Source organism: Gadus morhua, chromosome 14 (assembly GCF_902167405.1).
Source record: "Gadus morhua chromosome 14, gadMor3.0, whole genome shotgun sequence".
Lineage (NCBI taxonomy): Eukaryota > Metazoa > Chordata > Actinopteri > Gadiformes > Gadidae > Gadus > Gadus morhua.
In genome coordinates, this window is record NC_044061.1 from 21,932,993 (window position 1) to 21,959,518 (window position 26,526).

General features: G+C 43.4%; 1 protein-coding gene across 1 annotated transcript in view; it reads right to left on the reverse strand.

The window, feature by feature from the left end:
- Positions 1–26,526, reverse strand: part of LOC115558705 (nuclear receptor ROR-alpha A) — a 91,732-nt gene that overhangs the window by 41,414 nt on the left and 23,792 nt on the right. The window contains exon 2 of the mRNA XM_030377081.1: positions 3,817–3,849. Coding sequence (XP_030232941.1) covers positions 3,817–3,849 — 33 coding nt within the window. The remainder of the gene's footprint in view (positions 1–3,816; positions 3,850–26,526) is intronic.

Below are 26,526 nucleotides of genomic sequence, written 5' to 3' on the forward strand. Positions count from 1 at the left end.
AGATTGTAGCACTTGAAAGCAAATGCTTTGCTTATTTTGTGAATTAGTCTGGTCTTAAATGAGTCTTGCACTTTATGAGGTTTTTTGTCATGGCTGAATGCTCCTACTGTAAGTTGCTTTGGAGAAAAGTGTCTGTTAAATAAATGTAAGGTTATTGTGTTTGTGTGAGCGGCTGTTTATGTGTGTATGCCTGCATGCATGTTCATCAATATGCTCTATGTGTGTGTGCAAGTCTTCGACGTCTGCGACACTGCTCCAGCAGTCTCTGTGAGACTGAAGACTGTTGGTTTGAGCTTGGCCTTTTCCTTGCATGTTAACAAATGGACTTCAGGGAGACCCCCCCCCCCCCCAACACCAACACCACCAACCTGAAGGGATTTGATATATACTCTGGATCGGGCTGACACACACATCTCTCTCTCCCTCTCCCTCTCCCTCTCTCTCTCTCCCCCCCTCTCCCCCTCTCTCTCCCCCCTCTCCCTGCTTAGTGTAGGAGTTGGGCAGCACACTATAAAGAGATAGGGGCGGTAATGATGTCCACATAGTGGGACTAGCCAGACTAGTGCTCTTATAGGAGCAGAGGTCAGAAAGCAATCATAGCAGATACTGCCTGCTACAAGAGAATCATTTAATGGATATAAAGTCAAGAATATTTTTTTAAGAATGACTTTTATGGAAAATTGAAATGAAATTAATCTTTCAGTATCAAGTAGTCAAGTGTACGAGGTTGATGGTAGAGGGGGTCGAAATCATGGCAAATTATTCTACTTTAAGTGAAATAACATTTTGAACCTGAATTCCATCTAATCTGCACAAATGAATCATGTTGAGCCAAGTAATCGCTTAATATTCAGTGACCTTTGATGAAAATTGTGCTTCTGGGAAATGGAATCTTAGCCGCTTTGCAGCAGATACACAAATGAGATTTAACAGATGGGTACTGGTTAGCCCTGGTACTGAATCAACAAATCAACCTAATAATAGATTTCTTTGAGTCTACAAACTGCACTTGATGCATGCAAAGTGTGAGAATATTTAAATGCTCTTCGGTTTTGCGTAGCCATGAAGCGATGCAAACATTGTAGGTTAAATAATGAATTAAACTTGGCCTGTATGATCTACTGTGGCTATTGCTATATTGGTACTATGTGTGATTGAGATGTTGAACCTTTGACTCTGAACTGTTTAGGGCAGGACACATCAATTTCATCAAGGCCTCATTCTGTAAAAACACGAGGTAGGATGAGTAATGGGAGGAGAAGAACCTCCTTCCACATATCTTAATCCCTCAAATTAAACGTCTAGGTAATTAACCTTGATTCTGATTGATCTCCTTCATTGCATCTTGCCTTCCCTGAGCGTTTGTTTTTTTTGTCTTGATGAATGTCATACACATTCAGTGAATGGGATTCTTCATCTGATTCAGTTCTTTGTTATGTGTGCTTCATTTAACAGTGCATATACTGGATATGATGACCCCAACCTGCATAAGCTACAAGAAGGTATTCTCTCTCTTTCACCCATCAGTCTCAACTCTGCCCCGTAGGTTGTGTTTGTATATCATAAGGCCTTTTGAAGACTATTGATGGATTATAGAACTAACAAACTTTCGTAACCTGTATCTTCCTGATGTCTTTGAACTGAGTGCGGAAGAGAAATCCATAACGCTGCCTTGAAAGCTGCGCCGGGCAGGCCACATCAGTGGAACGGAGGACACACACACTCCGAACGCCGGGCTCTATTGAGGACTGAGCAAGGGCAAACGGAACAGAGGCCGGGCCCACTAAGGCTCAAGCCCCACCTGTCCTCAGCAGCCATCAACACTCAAACAGGGGGTCACAAGGCTGACGAAAGTAACAAACGGATGAGGGTTAACTTGCTGTGAAGATGAAGAAAAAACTCACAGGTGAAATATTACGGACAGCGGGAAAGTGAATTGGAGAGGCACCGTTCAATTTCAAGTCCAGACTCTGGGCCCACTTTGGCTTTTACACCAGTGGTGGGACAAAAACAGTCGATAAAGACGACACAATCTGCAAGAAATGTCTCGTTAAAGTGAAGTACATGTGCAACACAACAAACAAACAGTGCATAGCCATCTTGTTTGCCGTAAAAAAAGCGAAGAATTAAAGCCAACAATTAAAGCCACCTATGTCCATTCAGTCTAGTCAAAAATAACGGTTCTCGCCAAATGCTTCACACACCTGAACCAAGATAAGTCGAAAAACTAGTTATATCTGCAAGGTTAACATGAAACTAGTTTGTAATGCTTGTTGTTAAGTATAATAAACACTGAAATGTTTCCAGCTTTACATAAAACAAGTTGATTATGCTTTTAAGCCCGTTATAGCGGGCAACATGATAGTATTGAATCGCCAGTTACTCTGTGATTCCCCTCTTTCTCTCTCTCTCTCTCTCTCCAGGCTGCAAGGACCGATTGAATCGTGAGTTACTCTGTGATTCCCCTCTCTCTCTCCATGCTGCAAAGACCGAAGCCCTCTCTCAAAATTGGACCAATTTAAAAGATTGTCGTCGGCATTAGTCACTTAAGTCTTAGAACAAAAAGGATTGTAGGGGGTTGAGGTTGAAAAATCCTAAAGTCATCCCTTAAAATGAACAGAATGAAAATTCAATTGAGACTACAGGGAGCACGCATTCATTTTAGAATCCCTGTCCCTGTGCCAGGCCCAGGGTTAAGGTATCTCTACACGAGAGTTAACTACGGACAGAGTGCAGTGTATATATATTGTATTCCATCCAACATCTAAAGCTTGTGAGCAAGTGTTTCCGTTGCGCGGTGTGTTCAGAAAACCCTTGAGCAGGCAGATTTTGATCTCTTCCCCAGGAGTGGAGAGCAAGTGAATCTCTCCTTTGAACTGAGCCGCACATCCTCACCCTCGGAGCAACCCCCCCCCCCCCCCCCCCACCCCTGTTCCGATGGCTCCTCCGCTCCCACCGAGGCGCTCCACGCTGCACACTGTCAGGGCCCGCTTTGATTCCACCTCAGGGAGGCTGCTGGGGCCCGCCTCTCTCCAGCGAGGTTGCAGCGTGTAAATGAGGCAGCGCAGGTATTTCCTACCAAGAGACTTTGAACTCACGCTTCCCCTGAGAGCGCGCTGCTTTTGATATTCCCTGCCTTTAAGATAGTTTGGGGATATCTGTAGGCCTAATTAGAACCCTTATTAGTGGAGGGCTGAAGCACATCACCCGTTTGGTGGGCAGGACCCATCATCATTATTTTACCTGGAGCCGGACCCCGGCTTCGACGAGGGGAGCCATGCACTCTGATTTATAGCCAGGAGGAAGCCCAGGACGTAAGTGGAGGAGGAGGAGAAGATGAACGGGGGCGTGTGCAAAACGAGACGTTACAGAAGGAAAGAGAGCACGGGAGAAAGAGAGAACGAGAGAATCGAAGAAAGAACAGAAGTCAGAAAAGGGAAGGAGGAAAGCGAACCAAAACACTAATAAACAGTAAACAAACAGCAGCAACACTCTGGGGATCAGAGAGCTGTCTGACTGCAGGGCATCGACACTTCATGAAACATAAATGTTCCATTTACATCGCAAACAAAGATGCGTTTCATCTAATGTAAATCACTGTCTTAAACTTCATTATATGATTCACATTGCTCAATTTGAGTGGGAAACAGAAATCAAGATGACAACTGAAAGCAGAAACTAATGTTGTCTACATATATGCAGTGCTGGAAGAGACACTGGCCAACACTCTCTCCAGATCTGCGGTGAGTGGAGCCCACATGAACACAGTATCCTTCACAACAGATCATCATGCTGTGGAGCAGGCAAGGGACTCACATGAATGGGTCTTCTTCCCAGCTGCTGAGGCGCCTGCAAGACAGAGAAGGAAAATAATGAAGCAAAGACATTCTGATACGAGGCACTCACGTTTCACTGAGCCTTAAAGGAACATGGAAGTCAAGGCAAATTAAATGGCGAGGAACTTGCCTTTCAGACTAGACCCACCAACGATAATGACCATTCTCTCTGGTCGGTGTCCTGCGCACCACTTCATCATAGATGATGAAAGCCAGTGAAGACGTCTCATTTTAAAATCGATTCTCATCTACCAGGCATGCAGTGTTTGAGAAGAGCTGCAGTATTAAAAGGCCAGTACTTGTAAAAGTGAAAAGTAGAGCAGTGTGCATAGAGAGCCCAGACAGAAGCAGGTGGTTGGCCTGGCCTCCAGAAGGCCATGGAGAATGGGCTGTTCCTCGGGCACAAATCTGCTGGGCCACAATAACATGCTCTACTGATGCCTGTCACAACTCACACAGTCTGGCCAAGGTCACACTGTGTGTGTGTGTGTGTGTGTGTGTGTGTGTGTGTGTGTGTGTGTGTGTGTGTGTGTGTGTGTGTGTGTGTGTGTGTGTGTGTGTCTGTGTGTCTGTGTGTGAGTGTGAATCTGTGTGTGTGTGTGCGTGTGTGTGTGTGTGTGTGTGTGTGTGTGTGTGTGTGTGTGTGTGTGTGTGTGTGTGTGTGTGTGTGTGTGTGTGTGATTGTGTGTGTCATGAAGGTCATACATAAAAACAATGTTGTAAACATAAAGAGAGAGACAGCTACACTGCATGGTTTTGTGTGCTTGTGTTAGTGTGTGTGTGTGTGTGTGTGTGTGTGTGTGTGTGTGTGTGTGTGTGTGTGTGTGTGTGTGTGTGTGTGTGTGTGTGTGTGTGTGTGTGTGTGTGTGTGCGTGTGTGTGTGAGAGAGAGTACCTGAATGCTTCATCTGTTGGCATAGTGCAAGTTATTCAGTTTCTACATATAATGGATCTTGTAGTATTGAACTGTAGATATTCCTAGTATTTTCTTTTTAGAAGTTCCAACCTGTAATTCGAAGTCTGACAACCATTAAATACATTTTTCAGAGCATGTTTCTTCTTAGAACACATAAACAGAAAAACCATTGAACAATGATGTTGAACTTCAGCAAAACTGTTGGTGGACAGTTGACTGTGTAACAGTGGGTCCTCTGTCTCGATGACTAATGCAGGATGGACAGAGTGGGGGGGGTTGAATGTGGCATTCTACAGATGTTCAGTGCTGGTACCTTCGGCCATCTGGCTGTTCACCCTCATCAAACAGACTATGTGAGCCATTCAATCAATGTCATTCATTGATGGTGGAATGCGACCTCAAGCTCAACAGAATATGAATAATTTGTTTTGAATGATTGTCTTTTTTTTAATGCAAGTCATTTGTCTTAATTGGACATTTAACAAATCCGACTTAAAATATTCAATATTCCTTGTGAAGCCACACAGCACTTGGCAAACCACGATTTCATCAAATTGCTAAGACCAAAGGTGTGAAAATTAATGTGTCCGGGCTCATCAATTTCCATAACATCTCAGAAACACAAATCTGTCATGAAGGTCCCTGACCCCCAGCCAGCTTGCCACGCCCTACCCCTCCCTGCCCCCCCTGAGGCAGGCCAGGCTGACCCAGAGCTGGGTCCTCCAGCAGCTCCTGGACGGGGCTGAGGAGCAGGGGTTGGGAGGAGTCAAGGTGGGGTGAAGGGTGCAGGGGAAGGGTGCATGATGGATGTGAAGGATGTGGGGAGTTGGTAGTGGGGTGGTCAAGGGGTGTTGTCGGGTTGTTAATGGGTGGTGTCTGTGGAAGGGGGGGGGGGGGGGGGGGGGGGGGGGGGGGTAGCCGGGATTGTTGGTTGGTTGTGACAGTAACGGAGGCAGCCTTAATTTAGACCGTTGTAATGTTATCATCATCCCAAGTGTTGCCTGTGTACGGGTGTCCACTTTATGTGTAAGCTACAGTACAGTTCGCAACTGTAGGTGCATTTATTTAGATCCTTCGGCGGAAGACGTGAAAGAAGAATAATCTGTGAAAGATTATTTGCAGGATTAGTGTGGGTGTGTGGGTGTTGAGGGGGCGGGGTCTAGGGGGCTAGTTGAGCGAGAGGTTCTGGAGGCGGGGGGGGGGGCTGTTGAGGTGGAGGGGCTGTGTGGAGTCAGCGTCGGAGGGGGGGGGGGGGGGGGGGGGGGGGGGGGGGGGGTGTCGAGGAATGGCGTGTCGCTCCGTACATGGGTGATGTTGGTGGGCGGGCCCCGTAGCGAAAGCACTGAGTGGCCGTGCCAGGGCCAGCTGGTTTTGTTTGGGGGGGAATCGGCGTGGCAACGCCGACACGTGACGCCCCGTGTCCAGCGGGGTATTTTCAGGAGCATGCTTTGGTATCGAATGACTGGCAGCTTAAAGAGACACCTATCACTGCTGGACAGTTGCTTCGATGTGTGGTGGTGGAGAGTTTCATGCGCTCCGTTTAGTTTCCTTGAAAGTGTCTGATGAAAAAAAAGGGAATTTGTTTGAGACTACAAGTACTGATCCTGTCCTGGTGTCAACCAGGTTTTCCTGCTGAAGGGGACTCGGGTCAAGCGGCGACAGAAATGGGTTCTCCATTAAGGGCTGCTGCTGATTTTCAGCCAGACATGGCCAGGCCCTCCGCTGCAGAGGGGATCGCATGCATGCAGTCAGACGTGCACACAGCCGCTTAGACACATGCACACAAACACAAGATTCAGGAGTAGGTTAAGGACAGCACCCCGGACCACCCCTCTTTAGGAAGGTATCAAATAACCTGAGTGAGAAAGGAGTAACTCATGGCAGAGAGAGAGAGAGAGAGAGAGAGAGAGAGAGAGAGAGAGAGAGAGAGAGAGAGAGAGAGGAGAGAGAAGGGAATAGGGACCATATCGATTGTGAAAGAGTGAAGAAAAAACAGTGGGATGGTGCAGTGGGAAAAAGTGAGGTAAGTGGGAAAAGAGCAGAAAAAGGAGTCCAAAAGACTCAAAGTCACTATGACTTTTTACATACATTTATTTTTGTCTCTCCAACCCCCACCTATCTATCTAATGTAAAAAAAAAAGAAGATCATTCTAATTTTTAAAGCACTTAACCAATCCGTAGAGAGGGAACTGTCATGGGCCCATAAAAAGCTAAATTACTTGTGATTCCCATGGCAGTGTTATTTCTGGTAGCATTTAATAGGTTATTAATGGGAGTCTGCCTGGCAGCATGAACAAACCTCCAAAAGTTACTTCTACTGCTTTCCGATCTTCACCAAGGAATTCAGGTATAAATCCACAGTTTACCCTCAGTTTCTCTGATGTGGACAAACAGCACAGACTCGAAGTAAAAACACAATACAATACTTTCTCTGTATCCAATGTGATCCTGTGGAGGTATTTATTGGACCTGAGTATACGTAGCCCAGAGAAGACCATTTGCGTGTACCGTGGTCCACAAATATCGGGTCCTTGTGCTTTGTAAATCTATACCCACTCGGGTATTTCACTAAATACATATTTTTAACATGAATTTTCTGTATCGATGTTCGGTGAGTAGTGCTACGAGGAGTGATACTTTTCAGAATGAGTCACGTCCTGTTAAAGCGGTCAAATCTGGTTCTTTGCTATAACTCATCCCTTTCCTGTGTTAGATTAGGTAGAGAAATGTGCAAGATTTGCACAAACACCCACTGTCCTCGCTCATGTTGGTGAATGATGGTATAAATGTGGAAGCCACGGCCTAGGGGGAAAAACACCAAAAACAACAAATGATTTTCGCTGATTTCATTGATCATCAAAGGCCAACCGGAGAAGCCAATGTGAATTAACATTGTGCAAAAGATCTTCATCAGCAAAAAAAAGAACCTGCTTTTCCCTTCCCTAATGTAGCCAGTGTTGTTGTTCATCTCCGGTGACCTTTGACAGGCTCCAAAATTAATCCTGTGTGTACACACCTCTGCTTTCATATTTCAAAACATTGAAGGCTCACCCACACCGGTGCAGGGTTTAATCACTGAATCTAGGCCAGATTGGAATATTCATTAGCTCGGCTGTTTTTTAACATGAAAGTTGCTTTATTCAAGATTAGGACTACGACTTCTGTTCATAATGAAGGAGAGATATGTTGAGGAATTTCATTATCTTAAGGCTTGTAAATAAGGAAAACATTCATACTGGCTCTAAACAAATAACACATTTCAAGTAATGAGTCCCCAACGCCCAAAGATAGAATCTAACGTCATGAAACCCAGTCCTTACGAAACCTTGTCATGCAACACAGACTGGTTCAAGCCAATGTTTGGAATATGTTCAACTGTAACACGCACGGTACATAATGCACTAAACAGAATGCTTTCCAGTCCAGCGTGCTTATTTATTTAGCTGTGTGGCAACATGGATCAATCGCAATATGGCCAACAGAAGGAGTAGGCAGTGAAGAGGCAGGCACAGACAATGCTTTTTAATTATTAAAACCGGTTGGCTCTTTGAAATACGGGATCAGAGTTCTCTGATCATCAATTATTGTTGATGAAATTCCATAAATGGCAGTAAATATTTAACGTGGGTGAACTTGTAGGGTCTCTTAACGTGTAGCTTTCAATGCAGCACCACATCTCCACTCCCAGAATGAGTGGTGTGGATGAGAGCCATGGGAATACGTTGGGGTAGTCCACCTCTACCATTTAACGAAGGACACAACTCCTTCATTACCCACTTCAGTGAGCATTTATAATGGAGAGCTGATGGTGGAGTCTGACACTCTATGTCTTTAGACATTTATGAGAGGTTAAACATTTAAAAGCTGAAGAAATGTGATTCACGATAAGGGTCCAACCATAACAGCGCGGCGATGATGAAACCGCAAACACAAGGGGTTACCATGGTGATGATCATTCAGTAAAATATGAAGGTTCGCAGTTCTTTATTTTCGGTTCTAGCTGTTCATTTGACTGAAGATGCTTCATGAATAACAAATTATTGTCATGTGTTATACTTAAGAATATGCATTTATGAATTGCAAGATGTTGAGTAACTTTGTTTTGCTTTAAAATATTTATATAGTGGTTGAGCAAGACATTACGAAATATGTATTTCCTGATCTTCTAAGGCAATGATGACGAATGTAAAGCCTTTTCCTCTTTGCCCAAGTATACATTTTAACGAGCATCTGTCCTTTAAAAGCTGTCAAATTGTAATAATCATCCAAAAAAAGCAACTGTCTAACCCTTAATGATAACACGCAAATGCCATGAAAGAGAGGCCAGGTTCTTACTGAAATGGCCTGATATTACCACCATATTACCAGCACAACCCAACCACTCTCATGAGTTGTACCTATGGTTAACAAAGACCACTGTTAATCTGAAGGCCGTTTGCAGCACAAAACCCTCTCTTCCGGCTGGCTCTGTGTGGCCAAAGAGGCAGATCAGCTTTCGTGAATATTTCAACAGGCCTTTCATGTTTCTGTGCACCAAGGGAGAAAAAACTCCCAATCTTGTCTGTGTAGGATTTTGGTGCAGGCTTCCAGGCTTGCTACATATTTGTATTGGATTTTTTTTTATCTTGCGTAACTCTGTACGTATGTAACTCTAATTTTTTTGAAGTGAATTAAAAATAATCATTTATCTCAATGGGAACAATCTGGTTTAATAAAGGTTAAACAATCCCCACATTCATCGCTTCTCTTCTCATCCATATACTCTATATTCCCAGTGGAGCTTGGGGACACCGTATTTCAGCCTCAGGTCCATTATCAGTGCATTCTGCAGCGGATTTCTTACAGGGGCTGCCATGCATAGGATACTCTATTTTTGCTTAGGAAGGTTCCCTACTGAGTTAATTGACCGGGAACTAAGTATCCAAGTGGCAGCCATGATAAGAGCTGATGAAATCTCTAAATGCTAAGGAAAAGTGCTTCCAAGCTTCCTCACCTTTTTAATCTCTTTTAGCATCCTTTACGAAAGTTAAGGCGATAAGGTCAACCCACAATCCCTTGCGGCAGCAACACTTAAAGCAACCACCCATCCGACAAAAAAACCTGATCAACATGACCGAGAAGGGTCATCATGGAAGTTACCGTTGCTTACTAAGCATTTAACACCTTCTGCAATATATTGCTAATATTTCAAACTTTCAACAATATGTTAAACTCATAGGCCAACTATGAACATGACACTACTGTTGTAAAATGATGTAGTTAACGTAGTTGTGTAAGCTACGCTCACTTTGCAACACTGCATTTTGAGCGTAGATGTATTGTCAGCCTTTAGGAATATCAATAATTCATCTTTATTTAGTCACAGATGCGGAAATCTGCATTAAAAACCTTCAACTGTATTATCTCTTCAGCGGGAAGAGAAATGCAGCCACATCAGGCTGGAGGTAAGATTTGTGGGTCACAGTGTTATTTTAAACGGGCATGGTCAATTCAACTAATTCAGACCTACAAGCAGATGGTGAAGGGTATTGTTTTGGAGAGGCAGGTGTCTGGCATCCAGGTGTCCAGAAAGTGGTCAGAAAACAAGGTCAAGAGAATCATACAGCTGGGCCCTGAGGTGGGCAGATGTTTACGGATATAATGTTGTACAATAAACCTACCCCAACCTTCTATATGGAAATGTAATGTGCCTATGAATTAGTTATCTTCACATTTCATTGACCTTTTCATTAACCTTTTTTAAGGCCAAAGCTAATTATGAGGAGCCACAAAGAATGAGATGACAGAGATTGAATGGAGAGTACTTCTACTGGCCCAACGTTTTATTGACTATCCGATCGCAGGCAGGGTCTGTCCAGGGGGGGCGGGTGGTGCGGTTTGCCCCCCCATGGTTCCACCCCTCAACGCAATTTTTCAATTGGATGTGTTCAGCTGTGTGCCGCATGCCTTGGCATGCCCAAACACATTTCACATTGACGGCTGATGAGAAGGATTTGATGCGAAAAAAGTATTGAAGGCCTCGTCAGACAACACCAATTTGATAAGTAAACAGTGATCTCGTGCTGTTATGTGTGTTATGTGTCACACCTTTAAATGGTAGCATTTTTTACTCTATCTGGTATAACAAAGAGTACGTAGTATGAACAGTTTCCCGTGTGTATTATTCCTTATGTAGTTCCATCTGAACACACGGATGCATACATGAAAGGCACTTAAACTCACTTAATGATTCAGGTACTGCTCAAATCATATTTTATTTATGAAAAAACACCAAAGGGCTCTATGCAAATCAGCAGGCACTGTAAACACTAAAACATGTGCATACATTTAGCTAATTAAAGTTGGAATTCAACATTTAAAGTTCAAGCGGAAAGGACAGGGCCTCTGCAATAAACATCAGAAAATGGCTGCCAAGCAAAGTGGCTGCAAGGTGAAGGCGATATTAAGGACGAATACATCAAATATATTGGAGTCATTATTCAGACCTTGTGCACAGAGTTCGAACCATTTCATTAAGAAAATACCAATAAATATACCATGTTGAAAAAAGACAACCTCGTCATTAGGCAATATACACAAGATGCAGTACAGTAATTATAACAGTAATGCAGCAAAGAAATTTGCCGTCCAAATAGATATTTAGACAAAAAAACCACAATACCTTCATATAACAGTACATATACCTATGTGTGAAGGTTTACATCAAAAACCTAAATAAAAAAAACATATGAGAAGACACTTTTTAAAAAGCCCTTGATGGGAGTATAAATCCATTTTGTCTCCCTCCATAGATCGGTCTCAATTTAATACTTTCTCCAAAGATCATTTTTCATCATTTTGAGCCATTGAATTCATTCCAGTCCTCCCATCCTACCCCTCCCCCTCATGGCCCCAGGTGCCAATATGTGGAAACAGACCTGGCACAAAGACTGAAGGAAGGAAGGGGTGTGAGGCATTAGGAAGGGAGAAGAGGCGGTAAATGCCTGTTATGATGGAATGATGGAGGAAAGTTGAGACAAATTAGGAAATTACGTAGGGATGGTCTCTCTGCTTTTATTGTGTATGAACCCAACTCAAGAAACCATACTTCGACAGGCTTGGTTACAGTCTTTACCGTCCCTTCACAGGCAAACACACGCATCTGCATATTTGAGTTGGTTGCTGTGCTCTCTGGATTCATGAGTTAAAGAGTTCAGTTCTGTTTTTGCACTGCCTGACTGGCTTGCCAATTGGTTTAGTCATTGACTGGTTGACCGACTAACTGGACCTGTTTGACAGCCTAGAAAAGATAAATGTGTTAGCAAGAGACTGGCTGGCACTGACTGACGGGAAATAAAGACAAATAACAAATAAACAGGCAACCAGAGACAGGGTCCGAGAGATCAGGAGTGTTCCAGGTTTATATGCCTTCATGTCTAGCTCTGCGGACATGCCACACATCCTTCATTGCCCACAACTGGCGAGCAGTAAATCTACAGGACAAGACATGTCTTAGTACGGTAAACAGAAATAAGGCACAGCCCTGAAAGATGGGCCTATTCGCGATGTGATGGATACCTCCATCACTCACTGCACACTGTGCTCGTCAATGGAGCTAACAAGATACACAAAGATATAACCCTCATGTTGTGACTCTCGATGTGCTGTTTGGTCTTGGATGATCAGTTTGTTCAATAAACACCCTCCATTGGTCTGCAGTGTCCTCGATGAATTTTACTCTGGGTACATGATTATATCTTTGCACTCTATTGTCCCTCATTAAATGTGTTGGTTATCTTGTGCCGAGGAAGACTTGAGGGGGTTGTTTTGTGAAACATGGTTTCGGCGGTTCTGTGAAAGGCCATGAATGGCTTTTGGATGGATGTCAGCTGAGTGGTTAGCTATGCACCGCTAACACCATGAATAAACCATCTGCGCCATGAGCTCCATGTTGTACAAAAGATTGTATAGAATACGTCACCGGCCAAGGGGCCAATCTCATTTGACGTAGGATACCTCCGGGGCTCCGATGAAAGTGCTGCGCTGCGTTGCCTTCAGCGGAACGTCACCTCACCGGTACAAGGGGTCCGAAGGGACCGTCAGCAAACGTTTCTATGTACATGAAAAATAATCAATGTACAAATAATTTAGTCATTTTTAAAGATTTATTTTTTGCATTTTTTATGCTCTATTAAAGAGTGAGATAGAGAGGACGGTATGGGAGATAGAGGGGAGGACATGCAGCAAAGGACCACGGGCAGGATTCAGGATTCAGGGCTCAGCAAGAGTCAGGACGAATGGGGATACAAAAGCGAGAAAAGCAAAACACCCAAATCTCACCAGGCTCTATCAGACAACAGGCAGCAGTACTGATTTACAGTATGTACCCATAGACAATATGCAATGCCTTCAAATGTGAAAATTACATTGCATGTTCAATGTAATTATTGACCCTACAATTTGTATCCAGGACTGAAAATAATAAAATCCTGAAAACTCCTCAGAGAGAAGGGTACTGTTCTACGGTCTTGACCCCGCCCTCTGGGAGAAACCAAACCTCAAATGACCAATCAGTGTCCAGCGTTTGTGGATTTCCCCGCCTCCTCAGCCCATGCCACCCCCTCCCCCCCACTGTCTATTTCCGTCTTTTCATAAAGCTGTGCTGATGAGATTAGCAGGAATGATGATTACATAGCTTACATAAGAGGTTCACATTCAACCCTGAATCAACAACAGTCACAGAGAGAGATTACACATTACATCTCTTCTCTTTCTCTCCCTTTCCCCCAAAGTCCATCCTGTCCATGTTCATTACCCTCTTCATTCTCCGCTCATCTCCCCTGGTTCCTTTCTAACATGTGTGTACTCTTTTTATTTCAGATTAGAACAAATGTCCTGTCTGTCTGTCTGTCTGTCTGTCTGTCTGTCTGTCTGGCTCCTTGTTTCATGCCTCACTGGCATGAAAAATAAAAGATCAATATTTAATATGAATCTAAATTGTGTTAATAGAAATTAATCTTTTTTTATCAATAGATGATTGTGTATACATGCATCGTATGTATACTGTTAGTAAGTAAAGTCAAATTTGTTTGAATGGATCAATTCAGCCAACCCCCCCCTCCCCCCCCCCCCCCCCTCCCCAAGGGTTACAGGAAATGAATAGGCCTCCACTGGGTTTGCCCGCACTTCACTCCCAACCCAGTTTAATGAAGAGCTGTGGGAGGGCAGGGGGTAAGGAGAGACAGAGAGGGAGAAAAATGTAGATGAGTGTGTGTATGTGTGTTTGACTGAGAGAGCAGGAGAGAGAGAGAGAGAGAGAGAGAGAGAGAGAGAGAGAGAGAGAGAGAGAGAGAGAGAGTGGGGGGAGAGGGAGAGAGCGAGTGGGGGGAGAGGGAGAGAGACAGAAAAGAGAGAGACGGAAAGAGCGAGAGTGAGTGGGGGGAGAGGGAGAGAATGAGTGGGGGGAGAGGGAGAGAGACAGAAAAGAGAGAGACGGAAAGAGAGAGAGAGAGACAGAAAGAGAGAGAGAGAGACAGAGTGGGAGAGGAAGAAAGAGAGAGAGACAGTGGGGAGAGAGGGAGAGAGACAGAAAAGAGAGAGAGAGACGGAAAGAGAGAACAGGGTGGGCCAAAAAACACTTTGCTGCTTTCGCAGAACACGACTTCCCTTTAGAAATGTCATCGTTTCTTCCCATCAGCTCTGCTGATTTCCACATTGTGATCAACTACCACAGTGGAGACTGGAGCCGCTCTCAAAGGCAATTAGCTCATCAGATGAAGCCGAGAGAGAACCTCTATGTGGCTTTTGTGTATAGTCCCGAGGACAAAACAAGGTAAAGGGCTATTCACTGAAAGCCACAAACATGGTCGCTTTTCGCTCACTCGCAATAACACATCACACACATCTTCTCTTTGTAATGACTGCTCATAACACAGCCACTGAACAACACACGGACATTTGCACTCCACCCTGTTTCACAAAAATGAAACACCCTTTGAACAAAATGTTCATAATAAATTCCAGAAAATTATACTTAATTGTTTTTTTTATTAGTTAATAAAAGCTATTTTATAAGGGCCCTGCTATATCCTACTATGGGATGCAAGTTTATTTAATTAATTTTTAAACCATTGATTTAGTTATTCCCTTAATCCGTTAAAAGTCCGGGAAAACCATACAAATGGGAAAGTTTCTACACAAGATGTTACTTTTGGTTCAAGGAGGAAGTAAAGAAACGTTGCAGTATGTGTAAAACTAAGCGTGGCTAACATAGCAAACATGTACTAGTAATGGCAAAACAGAATAAAGACAGTATATAATGAATTTCAACGTACAAAAAACGGTTCATGACTATAACTTTCTTTAGGATATGAATAACGTCTCAGTGATGTATGGTCAGAATATAGCAGAACAAAAACACACAGTAGAGCACAGGGTGTGCATGGCACATTGCTCATGGACAGACAAATCTCTTAGAAGCAGGCCCTTCCATTAGGGTCAATAGAGGGCCTTAGGGGCCGAGGAGCTATAGAGACCGACTTTTGTAAAAATGCCAAAAAGCTGTTGTGTGAACAACAATGCTGTGAACCCTAGTTTTCACTTTTATGTCCTCCCAAGCAAAAAGACGGCCTATGAGGAGAAAAAAGTGGATTCAGGCCATTAGACATGAGGGGAAAGGAAATAAACTTAGCGCTCCTTAATGAAGCCGCACCTATGTTTACAGTCGCCACATTGTCACCGTTAAGCTAAGTATTTAAAACTAATATGTAAAAGGCTGTGTCAGAATTGTTAATGTGGATATTAACTTCATTAATAACAGAGGCATTTTGCCGAGATACTGCAGTGCATTGTGTAGGGTGGGTGGGGGTGCTTGTGGTTGGTTGCAGGGGATAAGAGTGTTAGCACCAGACAGGCTAATGAAGGATAAGACCAAGGGTCATAAACAACTTGAGTTGGGTCCATCAAGGTTGGCTCACAGAAACGTGTGTTGAACAGATGGAGGCGTAAAAAGAGGGAGTCAGAGAAATGTGTTACCCTGGGAGAATCAACGATTTAGTACAGAACAGCACTGTGCTAAATTACCTCGTAGTTTCCACATTCATCTGGCCATTTGTACATCATGTGGTTGATTGGCAGGCCGTGTCAAGGTGTGCATCAGGCATTCACCTGTCCGCTCCAGGTCCTTCTCTACCTGGCCTGTGAACCAAGCAGCTCTCATAGTACAATTATGGCATTAGTCAGAAGGCCCAAACACAGCATTCTGTCCAGACAGACATCTGACATTAGGGAATCTCTCTGTGTGGTTGTGTGTGTGTGTGTGTGTGTGTGTGTGTGTGTGTGTGTGTGTGTGTGTGTGTGTGTGTGTGTGTGTGTGTGTGTGTGTGTGTGTGTGTGTGTGTGTGTGTGTGTGTGTGTGTGTGTGTGCGTGTGTATGTTTGTGTGGGACCTTAAAGCCATCATGTTCTAGTACAAGAATGAGATAATAGCCTAGTTGTGTGCAGCAACATGACCCTAGGAGGTCAAGCCACACTGTGGTTGTGAAGGCGATCAGGTTGTCATCAAGGCCCCAAGTCCAAAAGAGACATTTCCCATCGAGTTTGGCAGCACTCGTTTTAAAATGAAAGAGCAGACGCAGTGACATGCTGTCTGCCCGGCCCTGTCTTAATTAAAACATTACTGCAGGCTGTTTAGGCTTCAGAGAGCCCATTACATAACCCCAGCACTGCTGCAGAACACACCATCAATACAAGGAGAGAGAGGAGCGTGTAGGAGAAGACAATACAACAGTGAAAGAGAGAGGGAAAGACCAAAGAACACAACAGCGGTGGAGAGAGAAGGAGTCGAGAAGGAAAAGGAAAGAACAAGTAGAGCCAAAGAACCAAAGAAGAAAGACATAGAATAAGGAACAAAGAGAGTTGGGAAGAGATGTGAACAGCGAGGAGATAGAGTGGAAAAACAATCGATTTGACAGGAGAAGAGACTATAAGGAATAAGGGGAAAGATGAAGAGAACGTGAAGATAGAACGAGTAGAGAGAGAATGAAATGATGAAGAGACATTGACAAACAGTGAAGCAGAGGGTAGATGAGGAGGGATTGTAACAGGAAGTGAAATAGCAGGCGTTGCATCTTAAAGAAAGTGTTATAATTTGGGGCGAAACAGAGAAGAGAAGTGTGGGGGTTAGGGGATGACTGCAAGGGAATTCATGAAGAAGAGGAGCAGAGAACAGAGCATTTTGTATGTACACCCTCTGAGCTCAGTGACTGCTTTTTCTTTAATCCATTATCGATCCTATTAACTGCAAATACGAGTCGTGCTCATCATGAAACTGACTGCCTGAGTTAATGGCTTCCACTTCCTGCATAGCCGAGTGCTTAACAACATGGGACCAAAGCTTACAGCTAAAACTTTCAGAAACAGATTTCTGTTAGAGCTAAAGTTTGCTACTGGTCACATGTTGGAGATTCAATGGTGATCAGTTCAAGTGTTTTATTATCCTTGAAATATGTACAATATAATTCCCGCAAAACCAATTCCCTGTATCACCAGCAGGAATGGGAGGGTCTATGAATATGGAAATCATACAACACCTTCATGCCTAAAGTCTTACCCTCCCTAAATAAGCCAGCCTACTAATTTACATATCTATGTTTATTGGCCGATCGAAATATATAATCATCCAAAATATGATTATATATTTATGAACATCACCCATTCAGATTTCAGACATGAAGGTTTGGAACTTCATTGAAATAACCTCTTCCGCAGGTCATCAGCACCCACAAAGTAAACACGTACTAGATTGAAGTCAATTATTTAACACCATTCATACGACACGTCTGTGGGGAAACCGTGCTGGTGGTCATCACATCATCGCTCCGCATGCTAACATGCTACATCAAAAAGACTACGCTAGCCTGTCCCTGTAGCCATCCATTCAGAAGCATCTTCTCCTGGCAGTCCGCCAGCCAGCTGCTTAAGCCTGCTGTGGGGTGTGCGATAACTACTGTACCTGCGACTGCCTCCACCTGAGCTCACAGCTGGATGCTTGTCTTCTCTCTGAATAATGTCTGGCATCAGCCCTGCGGCGACCCCACCAGCTAACTGACTTCCTCGCTGGCTGTAGCCAGCTTTGTGGCCCAGCTGAGTGCTCGTGTACATAAAAGGTCTCAGCTCCACTGAGCACAGCTGTTCCCTACAGCGCTCTTAACATTCGGCATCATCCATAATGATTAAGACATCATAGCAAAGGGCAGCTTCTAAACTTTTTAGTGTCTTTGCAGAATGTTTTTTTTTCAGGACTTCAGGAATTCATGTCATGGGGGAATGGAAATTGCTAAATAGTGTTTGAAGGACGTTTTTATCGTCTGGGTTCAGAAGTAATCCAGAATAACCTTGTGTGAATGGTCAGAGTCCTATCGAGTAGTCTAGAGTTCTATAAAACAAATGATTACATTTGGTTACCCTAGTTACAGAGGCTGCTGGGTAGGAGGCCTGACAGCACCCCCTCTCTTAACACGGTTGTCAGCTGGCTTTCGCTGTTGGTGATATTTATAAGAGAAATATATATATATATATATATATATATATATATATATATATATATATATATTATATATATATAGAGAGAGAGAGATATTCTCTAAGATATTTCTCTATTGTGTGTTGGTGGCTTGGTAGCTGTAAACGTTTCTAGCTGTAAATAAGATGTGATGCTTTTTGATACCTTTTAGAGAATGCCTTCCTATTGCGAACATGAAACAACTGACGTCAGATACAGTACAAGTGTATTGATGCTTGAAACTCGGGTGTAGTTTAAAAGTCAGTCTCAATCACATCTTGATGTATGCATGGATAATCTACAGGAAGAGAGAATGACAATCTAGAGGATGGCTTCCAGCATTCTGCAATTAAATGAACCAGCATCAGCTGAACTTTGTCTTGTTATGGAAATGTGGTGTGAGTCCTTTGCTCTGATGGTGCACCTCTGACAACAGACACACACATACTCCCCTTGAGCAACGATGTGTACACATTGTGTTTCTATATCATTAAATAAAGTGAATAAGTTAGGAGTCCAACACAGTCTTAGGCGCCTAATACACTGATCTTTAAATCTATCTGAGTAGTTTGAAGACACAGCAAGCCAACACATATCTCTTACTGTTATCTCTTCAGCTGTTTGGGATTTGTCGACTCACAGACGGGGAGTTGGATAGGAGGGAGAAGGATGAGGAGAGAAGGATGAGGAGAGGAGGATAAGGAGAGAGAAGGGAATGAGGAGAGAGAAGAGGAAGAGGATGAGGAGAGAGAAGAGGAGAGGGAGGGGGGGGTTTGTTGTCATTTCGACTCAACCCTTCTCTCAAGAGGATGTCTCTCTCTCTCTCTCTCTCTCTCTCTCTCTCTCTCTGCATAAGACACACATATAGTCGCTCTGCGAAAAACCCAAACCCACTCAAACATTTGAGAAATGTCAATGTTTCTATTTTAAAGCACTTTTCTGGTACATGGAACGAGACATGGACTCATACAGTGTAACGTATGTACAAGTAATGGCACATATGCATTAGCACTAAATATAAAATAGAAAATATTGACGTGATTCCTTAAAAGTAGATGTGTCATGTCTGAATGATCAAGATGAACTTAACGTTTATGAGAACAGCAAACGTATATAGTATATATTCTATCGAAAAACAAAAGACATTTACAGGTAGAATCACCCGACTGAAAGGAATTGGCCCCGCAAACAAAAGGCGAGCATAAAGGGCACAGACAGGACACATCGGGCCGTAACCGGCGGAGACGGCAGGCAGAGCAATGGCCACTGGGACCAGACATGACAACAGAATCACAGGAAGGAAGACGATGGAGAATACAGCGCAAGTTTGTTTGTTTGTTTTGTGTCTGCGTGCGTGTGTCTGTGTTCTTGTGTGCGGGTTTGTCGGTGTACTTGCATGTGTGTGTGTGTGTGTTCTTCTGTGCATGAACGTCTGCGCACTTGTGGGTGTGTGCGTGTGCAAATTAAGACTTGCCTTTGTTGTATTTCTTCTGCCTTTGCATGTAAACATATGCACCTGTTTCTGCGGGTCATTACGTCTTTTTTTGCGTATGAGAGAGAATATTTGATGTTGACCATGAGGCACCTGTGTGTTTCTGTGTGTCTGTGTGTGTGCGTGCGTGCGTGCTTGTGTGTGTTTCTGTGTGTGTGTGTGTGTGTGTGTGTGTGTGTGTGCGTAGGTGCGTGCGTGTGTGTGTATGTGTGCATGCGAGTGTGTGTGTGTGTGTGTGTCTTCTGTGTGTATGCTCTATTAGGCACGACTACACCCCATCCATTACAGTCAGCCTTAATAGCGGCCCAACGGTGTTAATTTTTTACCAACAATGAGGCCAATGAGGACGAATGGAGTGGCCCTCTGGGACTATGCCCATATATTACAGCTGCGAGGCTGCGCAAAGACACCAAGGAGGAGGTGGTAGTTATTTGTTCTGCCAGGCGGGGCCAGGCGCACCCAGAGTAATGATGCTGAGAGGTGTAATGACACAGGTTCATCTGGATTAGACGCTCCTCAGTATACTGAATATGGCCGGTGCGCTACGTCTGAGAAGATGCAAACGGAGCACGAAGGAGTTGGAGTCGAAGACAACTGCAATGTGGATCTGAGAATGGCAAAAGCTGAAAGCTGATTGGTTAGGATCCCCTCTACGAACTATAAAACTGTGGCTTTGTTTAGCCCAAAAATAAGAATTTTTTTTCTCAATGTCCGATCTGGTTAAAGGCGCCAAATCCATGCAGAGCTCAGATAACGAATAATCCCAGAGATTCAGTGTTAAAATAAAAATACAACTAATTCACACAGATACTGTAATAATCTCTGAATTGTCATGTAAAGGTGTGTCTGTAGGCTCTCAATCCATCACCGAGTGAGGTAACACGATGTTGCTCAATCACTGATCAATGCTGATTCATCAGTGATTCAAGCCCTCGCACAGCAAGTGACACGTTCCTCCCCATCACCTAGCAGTAGTTGTTTTGCCAGAGAGGGTCAACGCAACAGAACCGCTCGTCCACTCACTCAGTTTTTATTCCAGTCTCTGCTACAGCATTCAAACTGAATACAACTTCCAACTGACTGACGTCCCCCTACTGACACTGTTTGGATCTCTGGGAAGTGACGTCTACAAAGAGACCTGCAAGTACGGCTTATCGCCATAGGTATCGTCAGACAGAACGACACGGATATCTACGAGATTGTCCCTTTAGAAGAGACTTTGACGGAAGTCCAACAGCTATTGCGCTGGTGTATATCTGTGGAATGTGATATTGTGCTGAGAAGACCTGAGACGCACACACTGGTAGCGTACAGTGGTACCTGTAGATGCATATTACGTAAATACATATACACCTTAAAACAATATGAAGTGAAGAAACACCATAACCCATAATATTATTTTGGAGATTTTCAAGGAAAGGCAGTGGGTCACCAAAAAATCAAAACATTTCGATAATCGAAATGATAATAATAAGGGAGTCTGACTCAGCAATCAGTTTTAATTACTACTTCAATACCTATGGTTTTAATCATCATTTACCTAATGTTGCAGGTAGGTGTTGAAGAGGTAACAAATTACCAGAATGTATCCCATGTAGTTTTGCTAATTTACAATACACAATTATTTGGAGCAATAAGGAATCCTCCAGGTTCATGAAATATTACATACTACAATGTATATAATCTCTGTTAGTGTGCGTGTGTTCATGCCCCCCTGTGTGTGTGTGTGTGTGTGTGTGTGTGTGTGTGTGTGTGTGTGTGTGTGTGTGTGTGTGTGTGTGTGTGTGTGTGTGTGTGTGTGTGTGTGTGTGTGTGTGTGTGTGTGTGTGTGTGTGGGGGACCTCATAGTCATTATGTAACAGTGACATCTGCTGGGAGTGGGGTGGGTGCTAGCATAAGGTTACATCAATAGCGTTTCCCTGCTGCTGCTCTATGTTACTGCCCTATGCTGTAGGCTCTCTGTCTTATGCTCTATGCTGTACTGTTGTCACAATATAGCTTACAAATAAATCAGATTTTTTTTACCATCTTTTTGTATTTTTCAATACAAGCCTTATTTAATCCCTATGCTTTGTTTTGTGTAGGGTTTTCTTAAATGTAGAATTACATCAAAATCCCATTACCCTCAGCTTCAATGCTGCCGATTCATTATAGGTGTCAGGTAAAACCATAATGCATTGTTGTGCGTTGTCTGTCATGACAATGTGGAGGAAACACACAGCTACACATAAGACTAATATTGCCTTCAAATGTCATCCACAGGACCACGACTGAGCAAAGACTTTAAACAGGTATGATAGGCAGAATAATCATTACATGCCCTATACAAGATGAACCAGGAATCGACTCAAATATGTAGATGAATGTAACACAGCATTTATTTCCATTCTATTAATGCATCTATTGTGATTTTCATTGAATGATTGACATTAACGAGAGCTGTGTCCATTCTAGAGCAATTGGTGACTAATTCAACAATGTATCGTCGATTGAAATGTAGTTCTCTGGGACTAAAAGTTACGGGGTCATTTTGGTGGATCCAAGGCTATAGTCTAGCAGCAGTGCATGCTGGGGATTACAAGCACTGCTGCGAAAAATAACCTTTGACCAATAGCATTTGGGGGATTTTGATGCAGCGTTCACAATGGATTCAGGCAGAAAAAAGGATCATTTTAGTGGGCGAGAACAGGGCGGTAAAAATTTGGTGAGGACAGCAAGAAATACTGGCAACAGTAACACAAGACAGTCTGTAAACTTGTAACATAGATTCATGCCTGTTTTTTTACGTTAGTTATTAACCCTGCTAACCCTACTAGTTGTTCCAGGGGGGGTCTGTCTGTCTGCCTCCACGTTAAAGCAGAATTAACCAAAGGGAATGCGTTTGCTGTTTAGGATTCTGTGACCCAAATGATGCTCTAAAGCATGTAATGGACTGATAGCACTTGCTGTTTGATTACAGCAATTACAACCCACCTGCTCATTACATTGGTCTAAATCAAGTCAGGGCCTGTTATGGGGCTGTCATCCCGATCTCTTCCTCGCCTTCTCCACATACCCACCAGTAGCCCGGTAAACCGCAGGAAATAGCATATTTTCAATGAGGGGTTCCGCAATACATCTTTTCAATTTTCCAGGGGGGTGTCAGGGTGAGTGAAAGCACTCTAAACTACGCGGTGAGAAGTTAATCCTTTTATCTCTATCCTTGCCGCGGGGGCCCCCAGAAATAAACAGTGATTCTAGTTAGGTAGACTCCGCTGGAAGGGAAACAGTGGCACAGCAACGACACGCTGAGCAATGAGCAAGGCAGGAAACGCATATGAATACACAATTTGGAGTCTCGATATGAAAGGTGACTTCATTCTCTGTATAGAACAAAAACAATAATGTATAATGTTATCAGACGTGATTATTTCAGTGTTTAATAGGGCGTCAATTAATTAACTGTTTCAAGTGCTTATAATCAGACATATAGTGACCCCAAGTGTCCAATTAGGTGTATGTGTGTGTGTGTGTGTGTGTGTGTGTGTGTGTGTGTGTGTGTGTGTATAGAACAGGGCCAATGACATGACGTAAACTTCTTGTGTTCCAGATTGTTTCAATAAATGAAACCAGAACACACTGCGACGGTTTGAAGCTGGTACGATGCTCTGCCCTTGAGCAAGCGAAATAACTGAATGAACCAACAAACAGACAAACAAATGAATGCATTAAAAATATTCTGAATATGGATAATAACTATCAATCGGACGGCCCCACAGTCTAATAGATAGTTGCGATGGCCCTGATCCAACAGTCACCCACGACGTGATCGGCGTTGACAGATCAGACGACTCATAGTGTAACACACAGTGTGTGAGTGTACAGACACTGCTTACTCATTTAGTCTTTTATCAAAATGACAGCCTTTTCTCTCCATCTTTGCTGTAATCCGAAAATAGATTATCGTGAGTGAGTGAGTGAGTGAGTGAGTGAGTGAGTGAGTGAGTGAGTGAGAGCGACAGACCCGCAAGACATCAGCTCTCACCTGCATTAGTCATACTGCATGTGCAACATAGGCTGAATAAATCACAGCCCCTGTGTAGTCTCCAGACAGGAACTAAAAACAGAGTACGCAACACCAGAGAACCCGACAGCCAATCCCCAAGATGGAACCTGAAAAATGACTGTCTCCACTGCCCTACAAAGGCAACGGTGAAAGCTGGAGAAGGTTGGGAAAAGTTCCAGTTTTAATGCGGAATATTTAGAATACAACTTTTGTGGTGTTGTTGTTGTTTGTGTTGGGTCCTCATGGGGTTGCTGGGTATTACTCAAACTACAAGAGGCGAGTACAGCTGTATCCTTCAGCCTTGACTCATTATGCGTCTTCATATGTATAAATATACATAAACATGACCAGAGACATAAAAGCATGGTGAAGTATGTATAGCCGGGACACCACTTAGGATGAAACAGCAGTACAAAGACGCAAATGGAAAACACAAGAATAACTCATATAATAATGTAACTAGGGAAAGCGTTACGACATATGGATGTTGCAGCATTTTCTTTGGAGAAGTCTTGGCTCGAAGGACAAAAAAAAGTCCCTTAACTTTATAGGTAATATAACTAACTAGGTATTATAATAATAATAATGTGGCACAGGCTTAAAAATTGAATATCTGTTAAGCACACTGATAATACAACACAACCAAATAATTTGCACATGAATGTATTTTAGGAGGCTTATCATGACATCAAACACAATGGGGCAGTGTGTGTGGAAACTAAGAACTAACTATTTAATAAGCAGATAATAATTCTAACAACAGAAAGAATCACACCTTACCAGTTGCCATTCCATCACGACCAGCCTGAGCCAAATAAGCAAAATCTTTATCTTAACATCTTGTGTCCATTCGGTGATGCACCAAAATACTTGTAAGCATTAATCACAGACACTGTTAATTTTTTGGGGAATTAGATACAAAGAATGTTGATGGCAGACATAGATGGATGGACTTGCCCTAAAAAAAACTATTGTTAGCAAATGACCAATGGCCGTAGCAGGTGAGGCATCATCAATATAGGGGGTGGTGTAGGGGGTGGTGTAGGGGTGGTGTAGGGGGGGGTCAGGGCACGTGGAGCTCACAGCAGCGGTGGGATCTCCTCTGCTCCGCCAGACACTTCATCTTCCAGGGGAGTTGGCGAGCTACACCCGGGTACTCCAGGTGAAAATCCATCATGGCTATTATTACCAGGCCCCGGCACGGCATCCATCACACAGTTAAGGTTAGCACAACCTCAATATTAGCGTAGCGAAGTGGCTTCCAAGGAGCTCAAAGAATGCACACACACACACATACATACACATACACATGCACGCACGCATGCATGCAGTGTTTCTTAGCATCTTTATTTCTCTCCCACACACCTGGTGCTCTTTCTTCACACATACACACACACACACACACACCATACACACACCATCATCTTTCTTGTCCTTTGCTTCTGAATGTTTAGCCATTTTTTCAGATGTTAGGGAACTTGTAAAGTTGCACTTTCCTGGCAAAGAACACCGGAGGTCAGCGTTTAGACTCAAAGATAGTGTGCTTAACTTACTGGGAGGGAAAAAGAGGCTTGCCTACCACCGGCAAGTGCGTTTAAAGGCTAACTGAAGAGTTTTTTATGACCTGGACCCTATTTACCCGTCCTATTTGGTATAATTGACTAATGCAACACTAATTGACTAATGCAACACTCGCTGCACCCCTTCACTGTACATCCTCTAAAAGTGTTGGCGTACTCAAGATTCTTTCAATGTTCACACATACTAGGTATTGTTGAGATGAGTTTGGAAATATTATCAGCAACCAAGATGTCCCAACAGGCCAATTTATATTGAAAGTTGATAGATAGTTGTGTCATTGTGCCATGATAATAATAATAATTCACCAAAGAGCTAAATAAACGGCTCGCTAGTTAGGGGGGATAGAAATACACACATTTGTGGTTCCCCCCGACAACCAAAGCAATTCAACTGTTTCCTGCCATATCCCTGCCCCCCTGATCAGGAGCTGGTTAGCGCAGAAGACACTAAACGGGCGGCACTACAGCTGCCTACACTACAGCTATGATACAATAATCGCATTATGCCAATCTGTAGAAATATAATAGATGTGCACCAAGTTGAAGACGCTCCGAATCATAATCCTCTCAGCACAGCGATTAGCAGGGAAAAATCCGCTTTATGGAAATGATTTATTATTATTTTCTTCCTCTTCCTCCCCCCCCCCCCCCCCCCCCCCCCCCCCCCCCCATTTCTTCTCTCGTTCTTCCTCCCAGCAGCCATCTTCACCCTCTTCTCCTCTTTACAGTCACTTTCCTCCTCCCCATCTCACTCCCTCAACTTAACAATGGCTTCTTATAGAGACATGTGAGCGAATCCGCTCGGCTTACAGAGGTTTTGGAGAACCACCAGAATCATTACGGAGAAGAATGGGGCCTGGGGGATTGGGGTATACTCCTACTGCTTGGCTGAGACAAGAGGAACCAGTCTTTAGGAACCATTGTGATGCGAATACTACGTGATTACTGGAAACTAAAACAAAGTCAAACATCAGAATAAACCTATTTTTAGTCCACGTCGGCAATGCAGTGTTATTGTTACAATATTGCTCAAAACCAGATTGGCAAAAAATCATCATTTAACATAAATAACCGAAAGTACCAACACAATATAAGTGAGGCTATAGCAAAAACGAGTTA